The sequence below is a fragment of the Rousettus aegyptiacus genome, unplaced genomic scaffold (assembly GCF_014176215.1).
Source record: "Rousettus aegyptiacus isolate mRouAeg1 unplaced genomic scaffold, mRouAeg1.p scaffold_m13_p_1, whole genome shotgun sequence".
Classification (NCBI taxonomy): Eukaryota; Metazoa; Chordata; class Mammalia; order Chiroptera; family Pteropodidae; genus Rousettus; species Rousettus aegyptiacus.
This window is the reverse complement of record NW_023416284.1, coordinates 116,618,336-116,640,104: the sequence shown is the minus strand read 5'-3', so window position 1 is coordinate 116,640,104 and position 21,769 is coordinate 116,618,336. Positions and strand designations below refer to the sequence as shown.

At 32.6% G+C, this 21,769-nt stretch overlaps 1 protein-coding gene and 1 pseudogene across 4 annotated transcripts in view; both read right to left on the bottom strand.

Annotated features, from left to right (window-relative positions):
* Positions 1 to 21,769, bottom strand: part of ADGRB3 (adhesion G protein-coupled receptor B3) — a 653,858-nt gene that overhangs the window by 264,620 nt on the left and 367,469 nt on the right. For all 4 annotated transcript variants that reach the window (XM_016157597.2, XM_016157598.2, XM_016157599.2 and 1 more), the window contains 2 exons: positions 18,148 to 18,250; positions 7,135 to 7,178 (listed from right to left, as the gene is read on the bottom strand). In XM_016157597.2, coding sequence (XP_016013083.2) covers positions 7,135 to 7,178; positions 18,148 to 18,250 — 147 coding nt within the window. The remainder of the gene's footprint in view (positions 1 to 7,134; positions 7,179 to 18,147; positions 18,251 to 21,769) is intronic.
* On the bottom strand, positions 3,504 to 3,623 carry LOC118605408 (annotated as a pseudogene).

The following is a 21,769-nucleotide window of genomic DNA, read 5'->3' as shown; positions in this document are numbered from 1 at the left end:
TGCTATTTAATATAACATTGGAAGTCCTAGCAAGTGCAATCAGGCAAGAGAAAGACATAAAAGGCATCCAAATAGGAAACAAAGTCAAACTGTCCCTATTTGCAGATTACATGATTCTCTATATAGAAAACCCTAACGACTCCACAAGAACACTACTAGAAATAATAAACAAATACAGTAAAGTGTGTGGATACAAAATCGATGTTCAAAAATCCATAGCGTTCCTATACTCTAATAATGAAGCATCAGAAAAAGAAGTGGAAAGAATAATTCCTTTTACAATTGCAACAAAAAGAATAAAATACCTAGGAATAAATTTAATGAAACATGTGAAGGATCTATATAATGAAAACTACAAGACCCTATTAAAAGAAATTGAAGAAGATACGAAGATATGGAAAGATATTCTGTGTTCTTGGATTGGAAGAATCAACATAGTTAAAATGACCACATTACCTAAAGCATTATACAGATTTAATGCAATCCCTATCTAAATCTCATTGGCATTTGTTAAAGAAATAGAACAAAAATCATCAAATTTGTATGGAAGCACAAAAGACTAAATTGCTAAAGCCATCCTAAGAAAAAGAACGAGGCTGGAGGCATCGCTCTGCTCGACTTCAAATTATACTACAAAGTGACAGTAATCAAAATGGCATGGTATTGGCAGCAAAACAAACACACTGACCAGTGGAACAGAATCAAGAATCCAGAAGTAAAGCCATATTTATTTGGGCAAATAATTTTCGACAAAAAATTGATAAACATACAGTGGAGAAAGGACAGCCTCTTCAATAAATGGTGCTTGGAAAACTGGAAAGCCACCTGCAAAAAATTGAAACTTGACTGTTGTCTATCACCATATTCCAAAATTAACTCAAAATGGATTAAGGACCTGAATGTAAGACCCGAAAGAATAAAATGCATAGAAGAAAACATAGAAACGAAACTCAAGGAACTTGGATTTAAAGAGGATTTTTATGAATTTGACCTCAAAGGCAAGGGAAGTAAAAGCAAAAATAAATGAATAGGACTACATCAAACTAAAAAGCTTCTGCTCAGCCAAAGAAACCATCAACAAGGTAAAGAGACGATCATTCAAATGGGAAAATATATTTGCAAGCAATGCCTCTGATAAGGGCCTAATTACCAAAATATCCAAAGAACTCATATGACTCAATTACAACAACAAAACAAATGATCCAATCAAAAAATGGGCAGAAGACCTGAACAGACACTTCTCCCTAGAGAACATACAAATAGCCAACAAACATATGAAAAGATGCTTAACATCGCTAGCTATTAGGGAAATGCAAATCAAAACCACAATGGGATATCATCTCACACCTGTTTGAATAGCTATAATCAACAGGACAAGTAATAACAAATGTTGGAGAGGATACGGAGAAAAAGGAACCCTCATACTCTGCTGTTGGGACTGCAGATTGGTACAGCCACTATGGAAAACAGTATGGAGGTTCTTCAAAAAACTAAGAATTGATCTACCATATGATCCAGCAATCACTCCACTGGGTATTTACCCCAAGGACTTGAAAATCCATATTCGAAAAGATATTTGCACGCCGATGTTCATAGCAGCTTTATTCACAGTGGCCAAAACATGGAAGCAACCAAAGTGTCCTATGATAGATAATTGACTAAAGAAGCCGTGGTACATATATACAATGGACTATTACTCAACTATAAAAAGAGATGAAATACTGTCATTTGCGACAACATGGATGGACCTCGAGGTAATCATACTAAGCGAAATAAGCTAGACTGAAAAAGTTGAAAATCACATATCACTTCTATGTGGGATATAAACCTAAAAGCAACAAATAAACAGGACAAACAAACAGAGACTCAGGGACATAGACAATGGACTAGTGGTTACCAGAGTGTAAGGAGTGGGGGGAGGAGAAGAGAGGTAGACAGAGTAAAAGGTGTCAAATATAGGGATATAGGAGGAGGGTAAAGTGGGTAAAGGGGATCAAATATATGATAGCTGATAGAAACTGGACTTTGGGTGGTAATTACACAATAGAATATGTAGATGTCAAATTATAATGTACACCTTAAAATTATATAATTGTGTTAACCAATGTTACCCCAATAAACTTAATAAAAAATTAATTAAAAAAATTAAAAATATATTAAAAAATAAAACACAAAAAAATATATTTAAAAATAAATACTTCTCCTAACTAAAATGAACCTATTTCTAAAGTGAGCAAAGTACTTTCAATTTATTTCATGGGTCACCGATGGTGAAGCATCTTCTAAATCTTGTTAGCCAAAGCAGAATGAAAATATGTTTAAAAATTGTCTAAAACTGTCATATTTGGTCAGAGCAAAATAAAATGTCTTTAGGATTATCAGGGTTGTAGAAATTACTACTATTAGAAGTAAAATTATCATTACTAATTACCATTAAAAATAAAATTAATTGTTTATAATGAACCTTAGTAGGTGACAAGTTGATGCATTTTCCCTTCAAACTTTCAATGTTAGACCTATTAATTTCTAAAAATATATGTCATTAATAAAATAAAATACAAATGAAAATAATTCTAAAGTAGAAAGGGTACTTGAGAAATAGTCAAACATCATTCTTGTACAAAGCTAACCAATAAATAGTTGAATATGTGCCATATGGAAGTGTACTAGGCATAGAAAGTATAGTAGTTAATAAGAAAGATAAGGTATCTCTCTTATGGTGTTTACTCTTTAGTGGGGGAGAGAACAATAAGCAAACAAAAAGAAATGTGCAGAATATAAAATAAGATGATATAAAGAGAACAGCAGAGTGCCCTTTGGATTGGGTGGTCAGAGACAGCTTCAAGGAGGAATATGTAAGGAGGTAAACAGAAGCATAATTTGCAGAACAGAATAAATTGAAAACCACTACAATACCAATATTGGCAACACTAGATCAATTATGATATATCTATACAATATAGCAGGTACAAGAAATGAAGTATATACAATAAAATTAAAAATTTTTTCTTAATATATTGTCAAATTAAAAATTGAGGATGCCAAATGTTACATACAGTATGATAATACTTATATAAAATAGTGTTACTTTCTATGGCTTCATGCATACATCGATGTATAAGTGAATGTCTGAAATTATACATAGCAAAATATAAATAGGTGTGACCTTGGAGAAATGGGTGGGTGTAGAGGCCCAAGGTGGTAATGATTAATGGGGTCTTTTGCCTTAGCAGTTACGTTTTAAAATTTAACAAGTAAAAAAATACTCGTGTATTACTACATTCTTTGTAATTAAAAATTAATTTAAAAAATTAAAAGGCAACTTGATAGCTTACACCGAAATTAAAAGACAACTTCTAATTTCAACTTTATTGCTACATCTTTTAAAATTTAAAAAGAATTTTTTTTTTTACTTTTATTTTTTAAGTGAGACAACCCTTGGTTGACCTCACAGATTGCAAGGACCTTGTCAGTTTACAATCCCTTATTTTTTTTATTTTTAACACCTACAGCACCTGATCTTCCTAGGTGGTCTTCTATCCAAGTACTAACCAGGCCCAACCCCGCTTAGCTTCTGAGATCAGGCAGGATTGGGCTTGTTTCAGGGTGGCATGGCCGTAGACAATTTTTATTTTATCTCAGTTCCAGGTATACAGTACAATGGCTAGACATTTGTGTAGTTTATGAAGCAATCCCTCCTGATTACTCTAGCACCCATTTGACTTTACACACACCCATTACACTGCTACTGACTACATTCCCTATGCTGTACTCTATATTCCTGTGACTATTTTATAACTACTACAATCTTTTTATATATAAAAAGAAGTAGCCACATCTCTTCACTCTTAACTGCACTTAGAGAACTTATACTTAATGTTATAATCATTGCAGTGATAAAACTATTATGTGTAATATGATTAAAGTTAAAGAACAGATGTGAAGAAAGGAAATAAAGTTGTCTTAACCTTCGTTGTTTACAAATCACCTAGAAAAACAATTTAATGATGAAGCAGCCCAGCAAAAGGCATGATAGGACAGGAGTTCTGCCACAGTGGAAAACTTTTTGATAACTTTTAAGATACATCAAGAGAACATGAACTACACTGATCTCCTGAGATAATCTGCTTTGAAAGGCAGCTTAACACACCTCTCACGGAATAGTGTTCTTCAAGGACAAATTTAAGGTTAAGTTTTGTAAAACTGTTAACATGTTCTTTGTAATGGATGAGAGTCATGTCATCAGCAGAAGTCAGAAAAAGTAGAGTGTGATTGACTTCTAAGGTTAACGCTGACCTCAAACACCAATAGTTTTATATATTAAATGACACCCTAGACAACCTATGAAAAGAAATCAAGAAACACACGAAATAGGGGAGTGATGTTTCTTCTTGGATTATCTCTTTAACAGTCATAAGTGCCTTTTGAAAGAACTAACACTTTCTCCTGTTTGGGTCAACATAGAAGTACACATTACTCACAGAAGTGTTAGTTACTTCAAATCTGGTTGTTATTCATGAAGATATGCAAGTAGTTATAATTAGGATTTTAAGATGGCATATTTTTCTTGAACAAAAAACATTCGATTATAGAGTTTTGTAAAATTTTATTCTCTTGGCTATACTACATACTAAGCAGTGCCTTAGAATATACTACCAAGTCTCTCTGGTTGCTGGTAAAGAGGAAAGCCTACACAAATGTTATTACCATGGGTTTCTCTACATGATTTTTAAAAAGGACAAAATACTGAACATCAGTGAGCACATCCAGCTCATCTAATTGTCAGGGCAATTTGTGATTCTCTGTATGGCACTAAGGTCAGTAAAAGAGGATCCCTAAAATATCATTAAGTACAAATTGTACAAATTAATTACAAATTGGCAGTTATGAAACAGTCACATGGATTTAAGTACAGCATAGGGAATATAGTCAATAATATTGTAATGACTATTGGATGGTGCCAGGTAGGTACTAGACTTATTATGGGGATCACTTCATAAGTTATATAATTGTGTACACCTGAAACTAATATTATATTGAATATCAACTATAATTGCAAAATAAAAATGAAAATTAAAAATTAAATGAAACAAAAAATGAGGAAGGACTTGAATAGACATTTCTCCAAAGATGGGAAACAAATGACAAACAAGTAGAAGAAGATCCCTAAAATCACTAATCATTAGAGAAATGTAAATAAAAACCACAATGAGATACTTCACACTAATTAGGACAGCTTTTATATATAAAAAGGAAAAAAAAAACAGAAAATAATAAGTGTTGATATGGATGTAAAGAAATTGGAATCCTTATACATTGATGATGGGAATATAAATGGTACAGTCACTGTGCAAAACAGCATTGTGTTTCCTCAAAAAAATTAAACAATCGCCATATGATCCAGCAATTCCAATTCTGGGTGTATACCCAAAAGAATTGAAAGCAGTGACTCAAAACAGGTATCTGTACATTCATATTCATAGCAGCATTCATTATTCAAAATAGCAAAAAGTCGAAACAACCCAGTGTACATCGACAGACAAACAGATAAACAAATTGTGGTACATATGTAAATGGAATACTACCCAGCCTTAAAGAAGAATGAAATTCCGACATGTGTTACAACGTGGATGAACCCTGAAGACATTACACTAAGTGAAATAAGCCAGGATAACTATCGTATGCTTCTACTTATATGAGGTATCTAGAGTAGTCAAATGAACAGAAACAGAAAGTAAAATGGTTGTTGCCAGGGGCTAGGGTGAGGAATAATGGGGAGGTTTACCATTAACTTTTTCAAGAATGCCTAACATTTATTGAATAGTTATTATCTGTCAAGCACAGAGAAGTAAAAGACTACAACAAGTGGTAGAGCAGAGCTTTGAACCCAGAACTTCCTGACTGCAGGGCTATACTTCTAATCATTACAGTGACCAAAAGTTATTCTAGTTTAACCAAAGAACTTTTTAAGTAATTAAGTGAAATATATCCATTCAGAGTAGCACTAATAAAAACAAGACTGTTTTCTCATATCCAGACACAAGAATTCAATTTATGCACAACGCTGAAATATGCTTAGTATCATTGATTTCTCACCCACAGAAATACTGTAAATTGTATCAGGAACATAGGAATGAGCACATTGCCAGTAGGTTTGCTTTGGTTTTACCTAGAAAGTCTAAGAATCTCCCCTTCTATACTACCTGTGAGATACAAGTCATAATAAAACCTCAGATTTAGGGTAAAGAACACTGGGGAAAATCTTAGAATACATAGAAGCCAACAACATAGTGCCCTTTCTGACAGCATACCCATGGTGGTATTAGCTTTTGGGATGCATTGGTATTTATCTTTCCTCCATATAAAACAAAATGAAATAAAACCTGGTTGTGTTATCTGGCTACTACACTAAAATGAAGCTGCATAATAAGTATTTAAAGTATAGGTGTTTAATTAAAACTTAATAATGGATTTTTCTGCTTTTTAAGACCCTAAAATTCATAGAATTACCAAAGAGATTAAGACAATCTTGACCAGATATATTGCAATTACTTGTACAAACAAAGGACTATATGGAAGAATGACTCATTTTTATTTATTGCAATTATTTTCTTTTGTCTTCATGAATTTCATAAAATAGATGAATAAGAAAATTAAATGTCACTCAATGTTTATATAACAAAACAATTTCGAAGGGCTGTATAAATATTGCATTACTCTGATAATAGATTCAAGGTCATGCAAGTAATGTATTGCCTAAATAACCAAAGAGATTGCTATTTTATTACACAATGCTAAACTGAATTACTAGGACATGGTGTTGAAAAAGCATTTGAGATTCTATAATTTTAAAATATCAGAGCTTTTTAAAAATCCTTATGGAATTCACATCGCAATGTGCCTTACACATTAGGTATTACAGTCCCATCTTGGGATGTAACCTGATGGCATCATCACATACAACACATTCATCATGCTGTCCTGCAGGTTCAAAGAAGGGGAATGTTTTCTCTTCAAGTGTAACTCACATCCCACTAACTTATCATAATCCTGTTGACTAGCAGGCAGCTGAAATAACTTAATGTGCTTTGAATATTTAGTCCAAAGTAATATAAGAAAACATCTGTCACTTACGTTTTTGAGTCATCCCATAACACACAGTAAGGATTCAAAGTCCCCTAAAAATAAGCAAAGAATAAATGTATTGTGAGTACATACATAAAAAAAGAAAGTAAAGCTCTTCTCTACTATAAGGTCTATATTTTGATGGTTTTGATTTTATTTTTGCTCAAAAATATTAATGGATTGTTTCCTTTAAGAAGATCAAAGTATTTACATTATTTAAATCACAGTGAAACATTCTGTATTATACATATATGCAAGCACCACCTCCACCACTTCCTCTTTAGCCTCTAATTGGTCAGCTTCCTGAAGACAAGAGATGATTGCGTTAATAGTCCATTTCCAGAGAATCTTTTGATTTGCAAAACAGTCATAATCAACAGATCACATTTATATATAATCATATCCAATGAAATTATGAAAAAAATGCTAAATTTTTAATCGGTTTAATAATTATGTGCTTAGTAGCTACTATGACCCTCAGATTGACACGATAAGTTTTCTACACTGTATTATCCAGGGAAATACTTTGTTTTGAAGAGTACTAATTGTTGGAAAGATTTTTCTGTTTGCCTGTCCACATTCACTGGGTCTTATTTTGCCCTTTGAAAATAACCTAATAATTATTAGTTTTTGTGATTTTTTTTAGATATCTACAGATTCTATCATACCTCTAAGGAGTCTTTTCCATTAAACATACTCTGTTGGTTTCAAGTTCTTTTCTCCTCCATGTCATTCATTTCCTGGAGTACACACTTAAAACGTGTTTAGAGAAACCATCCACTCATGTCCTACCTATACAGAACAAAGTGGTACTTTCGCCTCTCCAATTTAGGTTCCATGTTCTTAATAACACAAGCTAAGATTGTATCAGATATTTTGGTAGTCTCTTATTGAAACTTTTGAATCCTAACTTGTATATCCCACACATTCACGATTGCTTCCAAGCTTTGTGTCATTACAAGATTAAGAAACAAACATGACATCTGTATCCTCATCCAACCAAGTCACTGATAAAATGATGACTAGGCCAAGGTAAGTAAAAGTTACAGTCCTGAAATAGGCTACTGGCTGCTTCCCACAGGTAAATATGCTGCCTCGATGCCAGCCAGATATGAGCCAGCCCTCATTCCTCTGTCTTACCTACATGTAATGTTGATCACTGGGGTGTATCAAAACAACATCTCTGAAGGTCTAGCCAGTCTTTTTGTGAACCATTAACCTCTAAGTTCTGTTTTCTGAGTCCATTCTAGAATTTCACTGGAAATTAAAATTAAACTCACTGTTCGAAAACTTGTGAAATCCACTCTACACTTATACACTATGTTCTTAGAGCATAAAAACACTCCCTTGAAAAAGGTTATAGATGAGAAACACCCATATGGAATGTTTATATAACAATATGAGAGACATGTTCATGTAAATGTCACTAGCCATAATTTCCTTTGTAAAGGACAAATAAGGGACAGAACATCATGGTAATTGTTAGTCAGAGCAAGTTTCATGCAAGAAGTGGGTCCTTATATGATTCTTACAGGAGGAATAGATATGGATGTGGAAAGGTTAGGGAAGGGAATGGTATTTTAATTTGGTTTATTCCTCTGTCCTATGAGACACTACCTGGTTTTACTCGACATTTTCATACAGCTTGTGATTTCCTAAGAAGTCCTCAGCATAGCTATAATGTTTTATTAAAGTCATGCTATATTTATCTAGAAATCTGTTCAAAAGAGCTCAAAACACTTTACAGAAAATAAATTATTTTTGGTCTATTAATGGGAATATACATTTCATGGATGTAGAAACTAAGCGTAGGTGAAAAACCTGAGATAACAGATCCTCTCAATCTAGTTCACACCTTCTAGTAATGTATGGACTAGATTAAATTAAATGTCTACATAAACCAATACACGATGCAGATTACAGGATTGATATTTCAAAATTAGAGTTTATAACAGGTCATAACAAAAGAAATTATTAGAAAGGAAATGCTATATGAACTTGTTTAAATATACTTTTCCTTTTTACTCCTCTAAAGAAACTGATCTCAACTTTCAGGTGAAAATATAAAGATAAGAAATGCTGCTTCTACTCTTATCACATGCCTTTGTCAGTCTTCAGTTTTATCCTGTACATTCTTCACCCCTCACCTCTTAGATGCTTCTCTTTCTGCCTATCTTCATGAAAATTTAAAAAGCATCCACGTGAGAATACCACAGGTTCCGAAATGTATCATTCAATCTTGTGTTTCACTATATATTTCATGGCCTACACAACAGACAGAAAACCTTCTGTGAACATTAATTCTAGTGTAGCCACTAGATATGTACTGTGAGCTGAGGTCATTTAAACATTTAAAGTTTAAAAAAATAAGCAGAACAAACAAATCAGAGGAACCTTAGTAACTGGATAGACCACTTACTTAAAGAATATAAGAATGTGAGATGGGACAGAAAGAAAAAAAAATCAATGATGAATTAATTATAAACATGAGAAAAAAACTGGCTAAAGATTCTGCTGGCAAACCACTTGTAAAATATTTGTTATTTTCAGGTACTTTTCTCAATGGTACTCTGCTACAAGATCTGTTATGAGGAATTCACAGAAAATCAATAACAGGAAATGGTGAGCTCAATAAAGAGCAGTAACAAAATGTAATGACATGAGCAAGAGGAAAATAAGCAAGCTGTGAACTAACCTACAGAAGTAGATTTAGGAAATGCAATAAACTAAGAAAACAAAAATCATCAGGTAAATGAGACAGGTAGGCTAAAGAAGATTAATTTACAAAGCTCTCAATATAATTGACACTCGATATATTAAAACTGTATATATTTGAAAACTATTGAAAAGTATATGCTATTATTACAAAAGCACATTTTGGCAAAAAAAAATAGTTTTTTTTTCTCTTGATTCTATTCAAAATAGCATAGTGAAGTTCTTAAACATTTCTACTTATCTACTATTAAGCATTTTAAAAATGTACCATGATGAAATGTCTTAATTACCATAGATATTCTATACATCACTTTCAGTATCTTTAATAGTCTTTCCTATTTTTGTTTACTTCTTTCCTCTGTTCTCACATCAACCAAACCAATATATCAATTTAACATTAAAATATATCATCAGATTCGTCCATATATTTATATGGGTTGCTCTCTCTTTTGCTCTGGTCTGTATAACTTTTTTTTTTGGTCTATATAATATTCTTCCTTTGGTCTACAATAATTTAAATACCTCTCACTATGATAAATTACTCTTACAAACCACGGAACTCAGAAAAGAGAGCCAGGAAGATGACTGAAACAAGTGGTTCCATTCATTTACTCATTCATATAGAAATCACATAGTAAACACCTATGTTTTGAGTACTATTTGAGGCACTGAGAAAACAACATTAAACAAAACAAATTCCTGCCTCCTAGACTTAACTGTAGTGAAGGGGACAAGGAGAAAGACCAAAAACATATGTAAATATATAATGTGCTAGATGGTAATCTGTGCTATGATGAAAAGTAAATCACAATGAGTAGGAAAGATTGGGATGTGGATGGATTGCAGTTTTATATATTGGAAAGGCTTCACCAAGAAGATAATATTTGAGCAGAAATCTGAAGGATGTTGATTACAGAATAAGTAAGAGTAAAGTCACAATAAAGATGAATAAAGACCAAGTTTCTCTAATTTTTTCTTGGTGTTTTAAGTTCTGAATAAAGTCAATTCACATGCTATCTTGATTATACTCTTAATATCTTAATGTTTTCAAAGTGTTTTCTTTGGTCCTACTCTAGAATCAAATGAGATGCCTATTAGAGATGTAGATTCTGTGGCTCCATGAATTTTGAGATTAGGAATAAACTAGGAACATGCATTCTAGTAATTACTCCATCCACCTCCCTGTAATCTTTATCCACATCAAATTTTTCTGCTCAAGACACAGACAACAAAAATAACATGGTTACTTTTCTTCAAACTTTCTTCAAACTTTCAAATGCTAAATGCTCATATGGCATAGTAAAGTCCAAACTTAGAAAGCTCTTAACTTTCTTGTGCCTCTCATAGTCCTCTGGAAACATAAATATCTTCTTGTCTATAATGGCCAAGCAAGCAAATAGACAAAGCATCTAAGGATATGAAGAAGGCAGTAACTTAATTATAACTGTGCAATCATATCCAGTGCTCTGACTCAGATGTCCAGGATGATTCTTTCTGTCAGTTGTCCTAGAGAATTGCACCTTGACTTTTTGGATGTGGATGAGAAGACTTTTCACTATATGGTCTCCCTTTAATTTTCTAAATTTTAGATATAAAGATATTACATTAAAATGACCTAGATTTTGTTATGCTTATCCTTCCATTCTTTTCCCACTGAAGTTTAACTGTCATTATTATACAATTGCACAAATAGACTTTAGGAATTCCTTAAGAACATTTCCAAAATGACCTCTCTGACCTAGAAAAGACTATTTTATATCCTGCTTATGTTTCTCATACTTCTTGAAAACACACACACACACACACACACACACACACACACAACTAAAAAAAAAAATCCCAGGAATATATGCTAGGGAAGCTAAAATCTTAGTAGATGTAAAATTTTCCATAGTTTTATATATAATAAGTCATTAAAAACTGATTAATGGGAGGGAACCCATTTTGGGTTATGTCTCTTAACCCATGGAGAGCTTCATAGTTCTTGAAAGTGTAATACAACACCCAAGGGGATGCCAAAGTTCAAAAAGGTATGTTATGAAACTCCACAACAGGAAAGAGTCTGTTGAATGTTCTCCCAAACTCTTTTTCAAGATTATGGTAAGTACTGTTTTGTATTTCAGTATTTAAAAAAAAAATTTTTTTTAAAGAACTAAATCTGGGTCTAACTCTCTCTATCTCTGTCTCTCTGTATGCGTGTGGTATACATATGTATATGTATACACACACACACACATATCTGAAGTCTAAAGAGCCTAACTAAAGATGCAATACTGTGTTCTTATTTAATAGGACTATAGAGATATGAAATTTTTGAATGGATTTACAAGGATTCTATACAAAGAATCACGCTGAGAACCAGTCAAATCAAGGATATGGAAAAGAAAGAGCTGTCTTTAACTAGAGCAGAATGATATAAAGGACATTACAGTGAGAAACACAGAATATTGTTCTATCAGGATGAGTCGCATTGATATTACATAGCTCTTTCCAAGGAGTTGGCAGCTATTTAGTTAGAACACAAGGAGAGAGCATATATTTAATTCGGCTTCTGCTATGTGGTTACACAGAAGCTCACATTAACCAGATGACACTATTTTTTGTGGATGGGATAACAGCTTGCTTCTCTAATTTCTGAGATTTATCACTAACCTGAATGTACATTATTTCTTGATGAAACTTTGTATTTGACGTAGAGGAAACAGTAAAATGTAGAACCGCTATCAAGAATAATTTATCGCGTATCTTTCAAAGAAAATCATTGCCTCCACATAGATGTCTTAGGGTATCTTACTCATTTATGATGATAACATTTCCTACAATGGTTGCAAGGAATGTGAAGAAATTCTCAACAAACAAATCCTCGAGGGGCAAAAACTCTCCAGGCACTTACTATGAATTGAAGTGGTGAATAACTTTAATAAATACCTAAGTAATTAGATTCTTTACAGATTTAACACATAGCATAAGTATTTTCTTTTTTACAACCAAGAGGCTATAATACTATGTCCTAATAATATTTTTTAGGTGTAGTGGAGACAAGGGTGGCAGAGATGTGTTTTGCTGCTACAGTCTATAAGCTGCAAGCAGAGAAGTTTTGCGAAATTGCTTCAAGAGCACAATTTATCTGCGAACATCAGAGGTGTCCCTGACATGCAGCACATGGCTTCACAAGGCCCTTCCTGTGGCTGTATAGGCAGCGCAATCTCGTGGCTTCCTCTAATTTTGCCTGATATCCCACCTCTACTTTACAGTGGCCATTCTCATGGTCTGGTGATTCCTTTAATCAGGTACCTAAAGTGTTAGTATAATAATCAGCAACAACAACAACAACAACAAACAAAGCAAAAAAGTGATCTCTAATTGCTAATTGATTTTTATGGAATAATGTATTTTCAGTATTTAGTATATCTGATTCAAAATGGCACTATTATTGTGTACGTATATATTATCTTTATAATCTAAGAACTTAGCATCATAGAATAACACAAATTCATTATCTTGCAGGTTCTGCAGGTTAGAAGTTAGGTGAGCTCAGCTGGTGTCTGCTCAAAAATTCAGAAGGCTGAAATAAAAATCTTGTCAGAATTTCACTCCTTTCTGGAGAATACAGGGATAAATCAATGCTCCGGCTCATTCAGGTTTCAGCAGAATTCAGTTCTTGCACTTATAGGACTGAGTCCACATTACTTCTTGGTTGGCAATCAGGGGTTGATTTTAGCTTTTAGAGGCTGCCCACATCCTTTGACTTATGACTCTCTTCCTTCATCGTCAAAGTCAGCAATGACAGCTGAATCCTTATGTCGCATGTCTCTGACCATAGCCATAAGAAGAGGTTATCCCCTTTTAATAGCTCATGTAACTAAGTTGTACTCAGACAACTCAGTATAATTTTTCTATTTCAGTTTCCTTACCCTCAATCGCATCTGCAAAGTCCCTTTTGATGTGTAACATATTACAAGTTCTGGGGATTAAGATGTAGACACATTTGGGGGCCATTATTGACAAGCTGTATATTCCAGGGGTCCAATCTGGACAGCCACCTATTTTTGTAAATAAAATTTTATTGCAGAGCCACACCAGCTTGTTTATACATTGTGTATGGCTGCATTTACACTACAATACCATAGGTGAGTAGATGGGACACCACTATGGCTCCCATGCCTAAGATACTTACTGACTCTTAACTGAAAAAGTTTGCTGATCCCTGCTCTAACGAACTTTAGGATAAGTAGCATAATTACTCTACAATCTTTTTTGAAGAATATTAACTATGTATAGTGAATAAAAATAAAGTAAATTTGAAATGCAATTGGGAAGAATGTTTACTAAAGTTTAGAATTTAGGATATAACCAAAAAAGAACTGTTGCTAGAGAACAATTCTATCTCAATTTCAGCCGTTGGCAGAGCCATCAATCTGCTTGTCTAGTTAGCATTTCATGACTCTCCTATAAAAATTACCAAGAGCTTTATGCAGACAAAACATTAGAAATCTCTTCCAAATGGATAAAAACAAGGGTAGGAAAATAATTTAAAAAGTAAAGGGATACAAACTCCCCTTTGTAGAAATTACAGATTTATAGACTGGACTTCTTTAAGCTTTGGTAAGTGATTTTTAATTTCTTAAGTTTTTATCAGCCTTTGATATTTGCGAAAATGCCTACTGATGAATGTTGGAATCTCTTGTCATTGTTTTTCAGGCTTATCTAACGGTAAAAGCATATTCATTACAGTCTCCCATTATGTTTTCCACTACTGTTTACAGAAGGTATGGCTCATGATTAATTTTAGTTTATACACATAAAACTCCTTAAATTGTTAGCTTGATATTATTAGTATGCAAGCAAATATAGCAAAAACAAAACAAAGGAAAAAAAAAACCCACAAGTCTAAATTCTCATGAGATTTTTTCTGAATAAGAACTACAAATGAACTTGGTGGATTTTTTTTTTTAATCCTGAAAAACAGGCAGTATCACACTACCTAGACCATTTGTATTATTACCCAGAGGAAGAAATAAAAGGAAAGGCAAGACTAGACTGCAGAGACTGTAGGCCAGCATAGTCCAGTTTGTCTTTTCGCTAGAAATGGAACTACATAAAGACTTGTTATTTGGAAAAAGAATGTGTTTTCTGACTTAATAGGGAATGAGATAACTAAATTGCATTTATTTTCTTAGTCTTCTAACTCATCTGTAAAGATAGGGATATCATCCACCTTGGAAAGTCACAGCAGGCTCAGACTTGTCAGATCCAAGGCATACTAATGGTGGGTATGTGTACATGTGCATGGTCCATTACATAGGTCTCAACCATTACTTTCAATAAAATTACTAAACTTCCTTATGCATTAGAGATTCTGGTAAAATTGATAAGTATAAATGTTACACTGAAGAAACCTAAAATAATATGAAAAACAAAATTCTTTTTCTGGGAAAAACAAATTTGATATATTTTTTCAAAGCAAGCAATTGCTAAGCCTACACATTAAGGACCACAAACCCTGATTCTATAGGTCATAACTATAAAGCCATAAGCCAAAAATAAACTAAGAATAGTACATGACTTATTAATTATTTATGAGCTGGTTAAAACTGAAATTGGCTCTGCTAAATACAATTTGGAATTTCAAAATTCCATATTGTATTACCTATTCCTACCAGTTCCCAAAGGCATTCATATATTTAAAATACTTGAAATGGTATTTGTAAAAAGGCTTTTTAAAAGAACATATTTCATTTAGAGAATCTTAACTGGTTATTCCCTATACTCATTATAACTATTAATTCCTACTCTCCTTTTTTTTCCCACATGGTATATGAAATAGATATAATTTCCAAGTCATTATTCTTATCTGAGCTCATAAAAGTACAGCAGATACTTCTGATTTAAGAAAATAAGCGAAAGTAGACTGACTTGATATTGAAAACGTCATTCAAAATAGTTCAATTTTGAAGGCAATAACAGTGATTATATATCTATATAGTTATAAAAATTTCAGTTCTAATCAATTTCAATACTCATGTTTAAAATATATATCTTTTCTTTACATTTTAGGGAAGACTATTATATTCCAGTATAGGCTTTAATTAGGAGACTAAGTCAGTCACATATTTCTTCCCTCAGGAAACATTAAGGTATTAACAAAATCTAATTTGTATATTAAGTATAAATATAACAAACATTAGAAATTCAAAACAGTAGATCATGAAGGATTGTTTGTATTGTACACACAACAGTGCAATAGGTATTATAAAACAGAGGGAAGAAACGAGGGATTGTGCAGTCCAGAAAGGCTCCAGTGTGTGGCTGTTAATTGGGGCAGCCTGTGAAGACAGGCACAGGTGGGCACTGCAAATGAGGAGAGAAAAGAAATGGGAACATTTTGCAGCATTTTCTTCTCCAGCATAAGCTTTTTTTCTTCCTCTTTTCCCTCTGCCCCTTTTGTAACAGATTTGTCTACATTAGCTTATATCTAGGCCTTCTGTAACGGAGATAGTTTTGTTTTCGGGATCCAGTAAACTAACTCACTCAAAATATTGAAAGACAGAATTAATTCTCAGTGGCCTGTGATAATATCTCAGCATTCTTATATTCTGACTTTCATTGCCACTCCAAAATCTAGCTGGTGCTTAATAAAATTTATTTACTGTACACACTGGTTTCCATATGTAGAAAATAATTTTTCACATGGTTTATCTCTTCTGTAAATCGGCTGTCCAAACACGTCCCCAGAAAAGCTTGACTCAAAGCTTAAATCCTGTTCATTTTAAATAGTTTTATTGAACTAAAATCGTGAGACTGTTTCATCAACGCTTTTTCTGAGGTTACTCTTTCTTCGACTTATGAAAAATCATTATTTATTGAAATGTTTTTCCCCCCCATAAGAAACACAGGATATATTCTGACACTGTCATGCTTTTTCAGTAAGTAATTCATGAAATTAATATCTTATTACTTTTCACCAATGTTTATAACTACATAGGCATCGCCATGATAAATAATAAAAACAAAAAAATATATTTTTAGAATAAATTTTGAACAGATAAAAGAATAAGCTCCTTACTAAAAAGCAATGTAAAAATTATGTCCCAGTTTTCAGTGCAGAGATGAGATTAGGGCTAGTCTAAGGTATAAGTAGGTAGATATTGTAGAAATAAAACACATTCTTGAAGTTAAAACCAGTATGGTCACATTTTAGCAAAAATAGGGAAAGACCTAATAGTTTAAGTATTAATTATGATGTTTAAAAGTTATTGCTCAGAGATTTTAGATTTTCCTTTAATAATCTAGGAAGCCTGAAGCATCTTAGTAAAAAGTGGTTTATAGAGAAGACAATTGACATTTTTAATAATGCCAAGCCTGATTTTTTAGGGGAAGTCATAAATCATAAAACAGCAGAAAATACATAGGATTTTTAAGCCATAGGATGTGATTATAAATTCCACTGTCATTCACTAAGTATATCAATCTGGTAAAAAGACAATCACTTTGTGATTATGTTATTTATATGTAAAAGTCAATCATAGAAATTTTGCAAGGGATAAAAATATATGTATATGCAACACATAAGACTTGCCTACTTTAATGTAGAAAGTATAAAGGTATAATTAGAAAAGCCATAATAGAAATCACCTTCCTTGCCCCTACTCATCAATAATTTAAGTATTCAAAGTAAACATATAAAAAATAGATATTCAAAATTTCCACATAAGGTCTGAACAAGATTTAAAGAACTCCAGTTGCAGTTGGATGGATTTAAGAGAAGGTTCTTGTCTGTCTAGAATGGAATGTTTAGATTTAGATCACTGGGGCATCCAGGTAGTTTGAAGGTTTTTCTAATCCTCAATTTAGCACTTTTCAATGCTGTTCCATCCATCCCTTTACCTTGAGTACCCTAGAGTTAATCACTCCCCTCTGTACTATGTTTATAACTTGTATTGCTGCATGCATCTTAAGTCTATGTATTTACATAACAGCCTTCCCTATCATATTGTAAGAAGGCTTCTTATTTATCATGATCTTCCCCGCTGCTTATCTCAAAGCCCAATAAAGCTATGTACACTGACAAACAATTTATTAATTATTATCTTAGGTAAACTGAGGGGAGCTTTATTATAAGCAAAAGCGCAGAATAATATGGCATTTTTTTCTATATAATACATATCTTATTAACAAATTAATTCATTTGCAACTCTAAAAAGCCTAGAAAATGTGTTCTGGTCTTATTGGTCAAAAGAATGACCGTTAATTTTCTTTAAAAGCTTAATTCTATAAGCAACTCAATGCCAAGTAGATGATACTTACATTAGCCAAATGAGCTAGTTCTATCTCCAGGAACGAATCAGTTGTTTTGGGTTCAGGCCTTATTGTGACCACGATGATTTTGGAATTAACGACAGTATAATTTCTGAAACAAAATAATTATGATTAAAAGGAGAAAAGATTGATTGCAAATATGAATTCCTACCACTCAATACATGTTGGGATGGCATGTTAAATAAATATATCCTAAGCAAAAAAAATAGGGCAAGTAGATTAAAAATGTGATACTAAAGTACAATCCATGGAAAGATACAGTTCATATCTTTGTTATAAATAAACCATATCTGGAACTAGTACACTTTGGGGAGGGGGAAGCTACTGCTGACTGTTACCATTTTAGATGCAGGAAAAATTAAAATGCAAGTATACTGATGAGCTTTCAATGACTTAAATCTAATTCATCTATGAGAGAGAGGAATTGTGAATTTAAACCTTCAGGCAATCTTTAAATGGATATAATCCATTGATCTTGAGGTAGACCTAACAGTTTTGTTCTCCAGGAAACCAAATATTCTTCTTGCAAAGTGCTATCTTGTCATTTTTAAGACTATCTCAAAATTCATTAAGATGAATTTCTAGAATGTGGTATAGTATGAAAGCAAGTAGAGTTTAAACATAAATAAATACTGTTGATAATTACTAATCATCATTCATTTCAGCAATAGAGATTTACAAGCTACTTCTTCATCTGAATATACTTAATGTAAGGAACATCTTTGCCTTTAGAAATATCTTACCAAATATAGTCCTCTCAAAAAAAAAGAAGTTTTAAATATAATTACATTTATAAGCTCTGAAAAATTATACATAAATATAAATATATAAAACTGAACCAACTCTCTTGCATATGTAGATTTTCATTCAACATGTATAAAATGCTACACATCAGCTATTATTTAGTGATTTAAAGATTTTACTGTACTTTCAGTATTTGAAGAAATATAAGTCACATATACATATGTGTGTGTGCACGTTTCCATCCCTCCTTTCTGATTTGAAACAAACCACCTGCTCTTCCATTGAGCATGTGGTATTCTGGATAATTAATAACAGGTATCACAGACAGTCCTTTAATTGTTTCCCTTTTTTTGTTGTTCAAGGCATTATTTAAAGATAATAAAATTCACCAATTTTGAGTGGGCTGTTTAACGCTTTTGGTAATTGTCTACTACCATGTAAGCACTACCATAACAAGACAGACAACCTGAACAGTTTCTTTGAGCCTCTTTGCACTTGATCTCCTCCCACTTCTAGGGTTCCAGGTAACTATGGACATATTGTCATTATAATTATACCTTTTCTATAATTTCATTTAAATAGAATAATATAGTACATAGTGTTTGTGTTTGACTTAATTCACTTAGCATAATGTTTTTGAGATTCATCTACTTTATTACTCTTTATAGGTGAATAATAGTTCATGATGTAAATATACCACAATTTGTGGTCTTTTGATCTAATAAGTAAGTGAATTTTTGGTTGCTTTTGACTTTTAGCTTTTATGAACAGTAGATATTCATAGTTGGCTATTATAAATAATTGGTATAAATATTTTCTATATGGACATGTATTTTCATTTACCTTGGGTAAATACCTAGAATTGAAATTGTTTGATCATGTGGTAAAAGCAGTTTAATTTTATAAGTTGTTGCTATATTGTTTTCTAAAATGGCTGTACCATCAAAGTCATCTAATTCTAATATTGTAAAACCTCACATTCTTTATAAAAATGTTCTCTTATGTGATGTTTTTTGCCACATGATTTCTCACACACACACACACACACACACACACAAATGCTAAGTATGCCACAGTTGGAAGAATTTACTATATTTAGTAGCAGAGAAACTATAAACATATTTTGAGTGAGACAACATTTTTAACCCATGTCTCATGTATTTAGTGGTGTCAACAAATTCTTAAACACTCAAAAAACTTGATGATATCCAGCCTAACAGTAAACAGTAAAAAACAACCAAGTATAAATTTGTTTTTATATTTCCCATGGGGAAGGTAGTTGCAAACTAAGAGAGCTGGTTTATTGTCCTTTATTTCACATGATACTAAATGAGTTATTTGAAGGTAAGGTGTATTGAGAAAAGTATGAAAGAAAGCTCAAAATGCCAAGCTATCTTTGCAAACTTGTTCTTCTCTGCTTTGCTGTTAGTAAAAGTGATCAGGAGATCATGTAAGAATGGTGGAATTAGCAAAACTGTAAGGTGATACTGGGCAATTAACTATATTAGCAGATCCGACAGGATTCTCAGAGAATGACAAGGTGTATAGGGCTTGGAGTTGGGAAGAATGTCCATCTGTCTTATAGATGAGTCCCGAGCCCACAGATGCAAGTCTTTTTTATCAGACTAACATGAATATATTTCAGTTCTGGTTTGTTTACCTGAAACAAAAATATTTACAGATCACCCAAATTCGATCTGCCTATTCATTCTGGTTTTATTTATAACCCTATTTTCTGCTATAAATAAAACCCAATGCTAATTTAACTCAACTGCTAATTTCAATTAATGGTAGTTAAATTTGATAGTTTACAGATATTTTACATTATTTTAAAAGTTGCACAAGTCTATAGTTTACCAGTAAAAAAAAAAAAAAAAAGGATATGGGTATTCTAAACAGAAATTTATAATTTTTCAATATATTTATGAAATTGTCTTTATATGTATAGACATATATGGATTTTGGACCTGGCAAACTGGGCTATTGAAAGTAAAGTAGCTAAGATAAGCAGCCTTTTATAGAGTATGTTATTCTGCTTCAGGTTCATCAGCTATTTAACTGCCCTGATGGAGATGGTCCCTAGAAGATGGAGTCCGTCCTATGGTTTTCACTTTGTGTGTGTGTGTGTGTGTGTGTGTGTGTGTGTGTGTGTGCGCGCGTGCACGCGCTCGTACACTAACTTATTTAGAATACAATTGAAAAGGATGCATGTCAAAATATTTATGCAGATGGATGTTCTTATCACATTTGTATGAGCACTTCTGACCATGCTATTAACATATGTCTACCTCTACCACAACATTCATTTATGCTATCTATATACGTCCCCTTCCACAAGATTATAAGTTCAACAAGGGCAAGATTTATACCTAACATTTATATATGTTCTTTTGCATTAATCTGGGCAAGTTTTAGTGCTAACAGATATATGAATGTTGTATTAAACACATAGTAAAAAAAAAAAACAACGTACTTTTGATCAAGCTGATTTAAAATGTAATTCTAATGTTATGGTATTAAAATGCTGAATGAAGGAAAATAAGAAAATTTACATTATGCAATAATATCCTTTTAAAAATTTGTATAGTGTACAAAATTACCTTTAATTTATTCCATCAATTTAATCTAATTTGCATAAGTGAATAGCTGGCTCCTTACGTGCCATGTCAGGCTTTGTGATCTACTGACACTTCCTGGCTATGTACACATTTGTATTCACTGCTAGGAAAGCAGATCTTTCAACCAAATGGATTTCATGACTGAAGTAATAAAACTCTTTCCTGTCCTTGAGATTTGTGCTACTTTGTACCTAAAATATTTAATAATGTGTAGAATAACCCACTCAAAATAGACCTAATATGTTCTT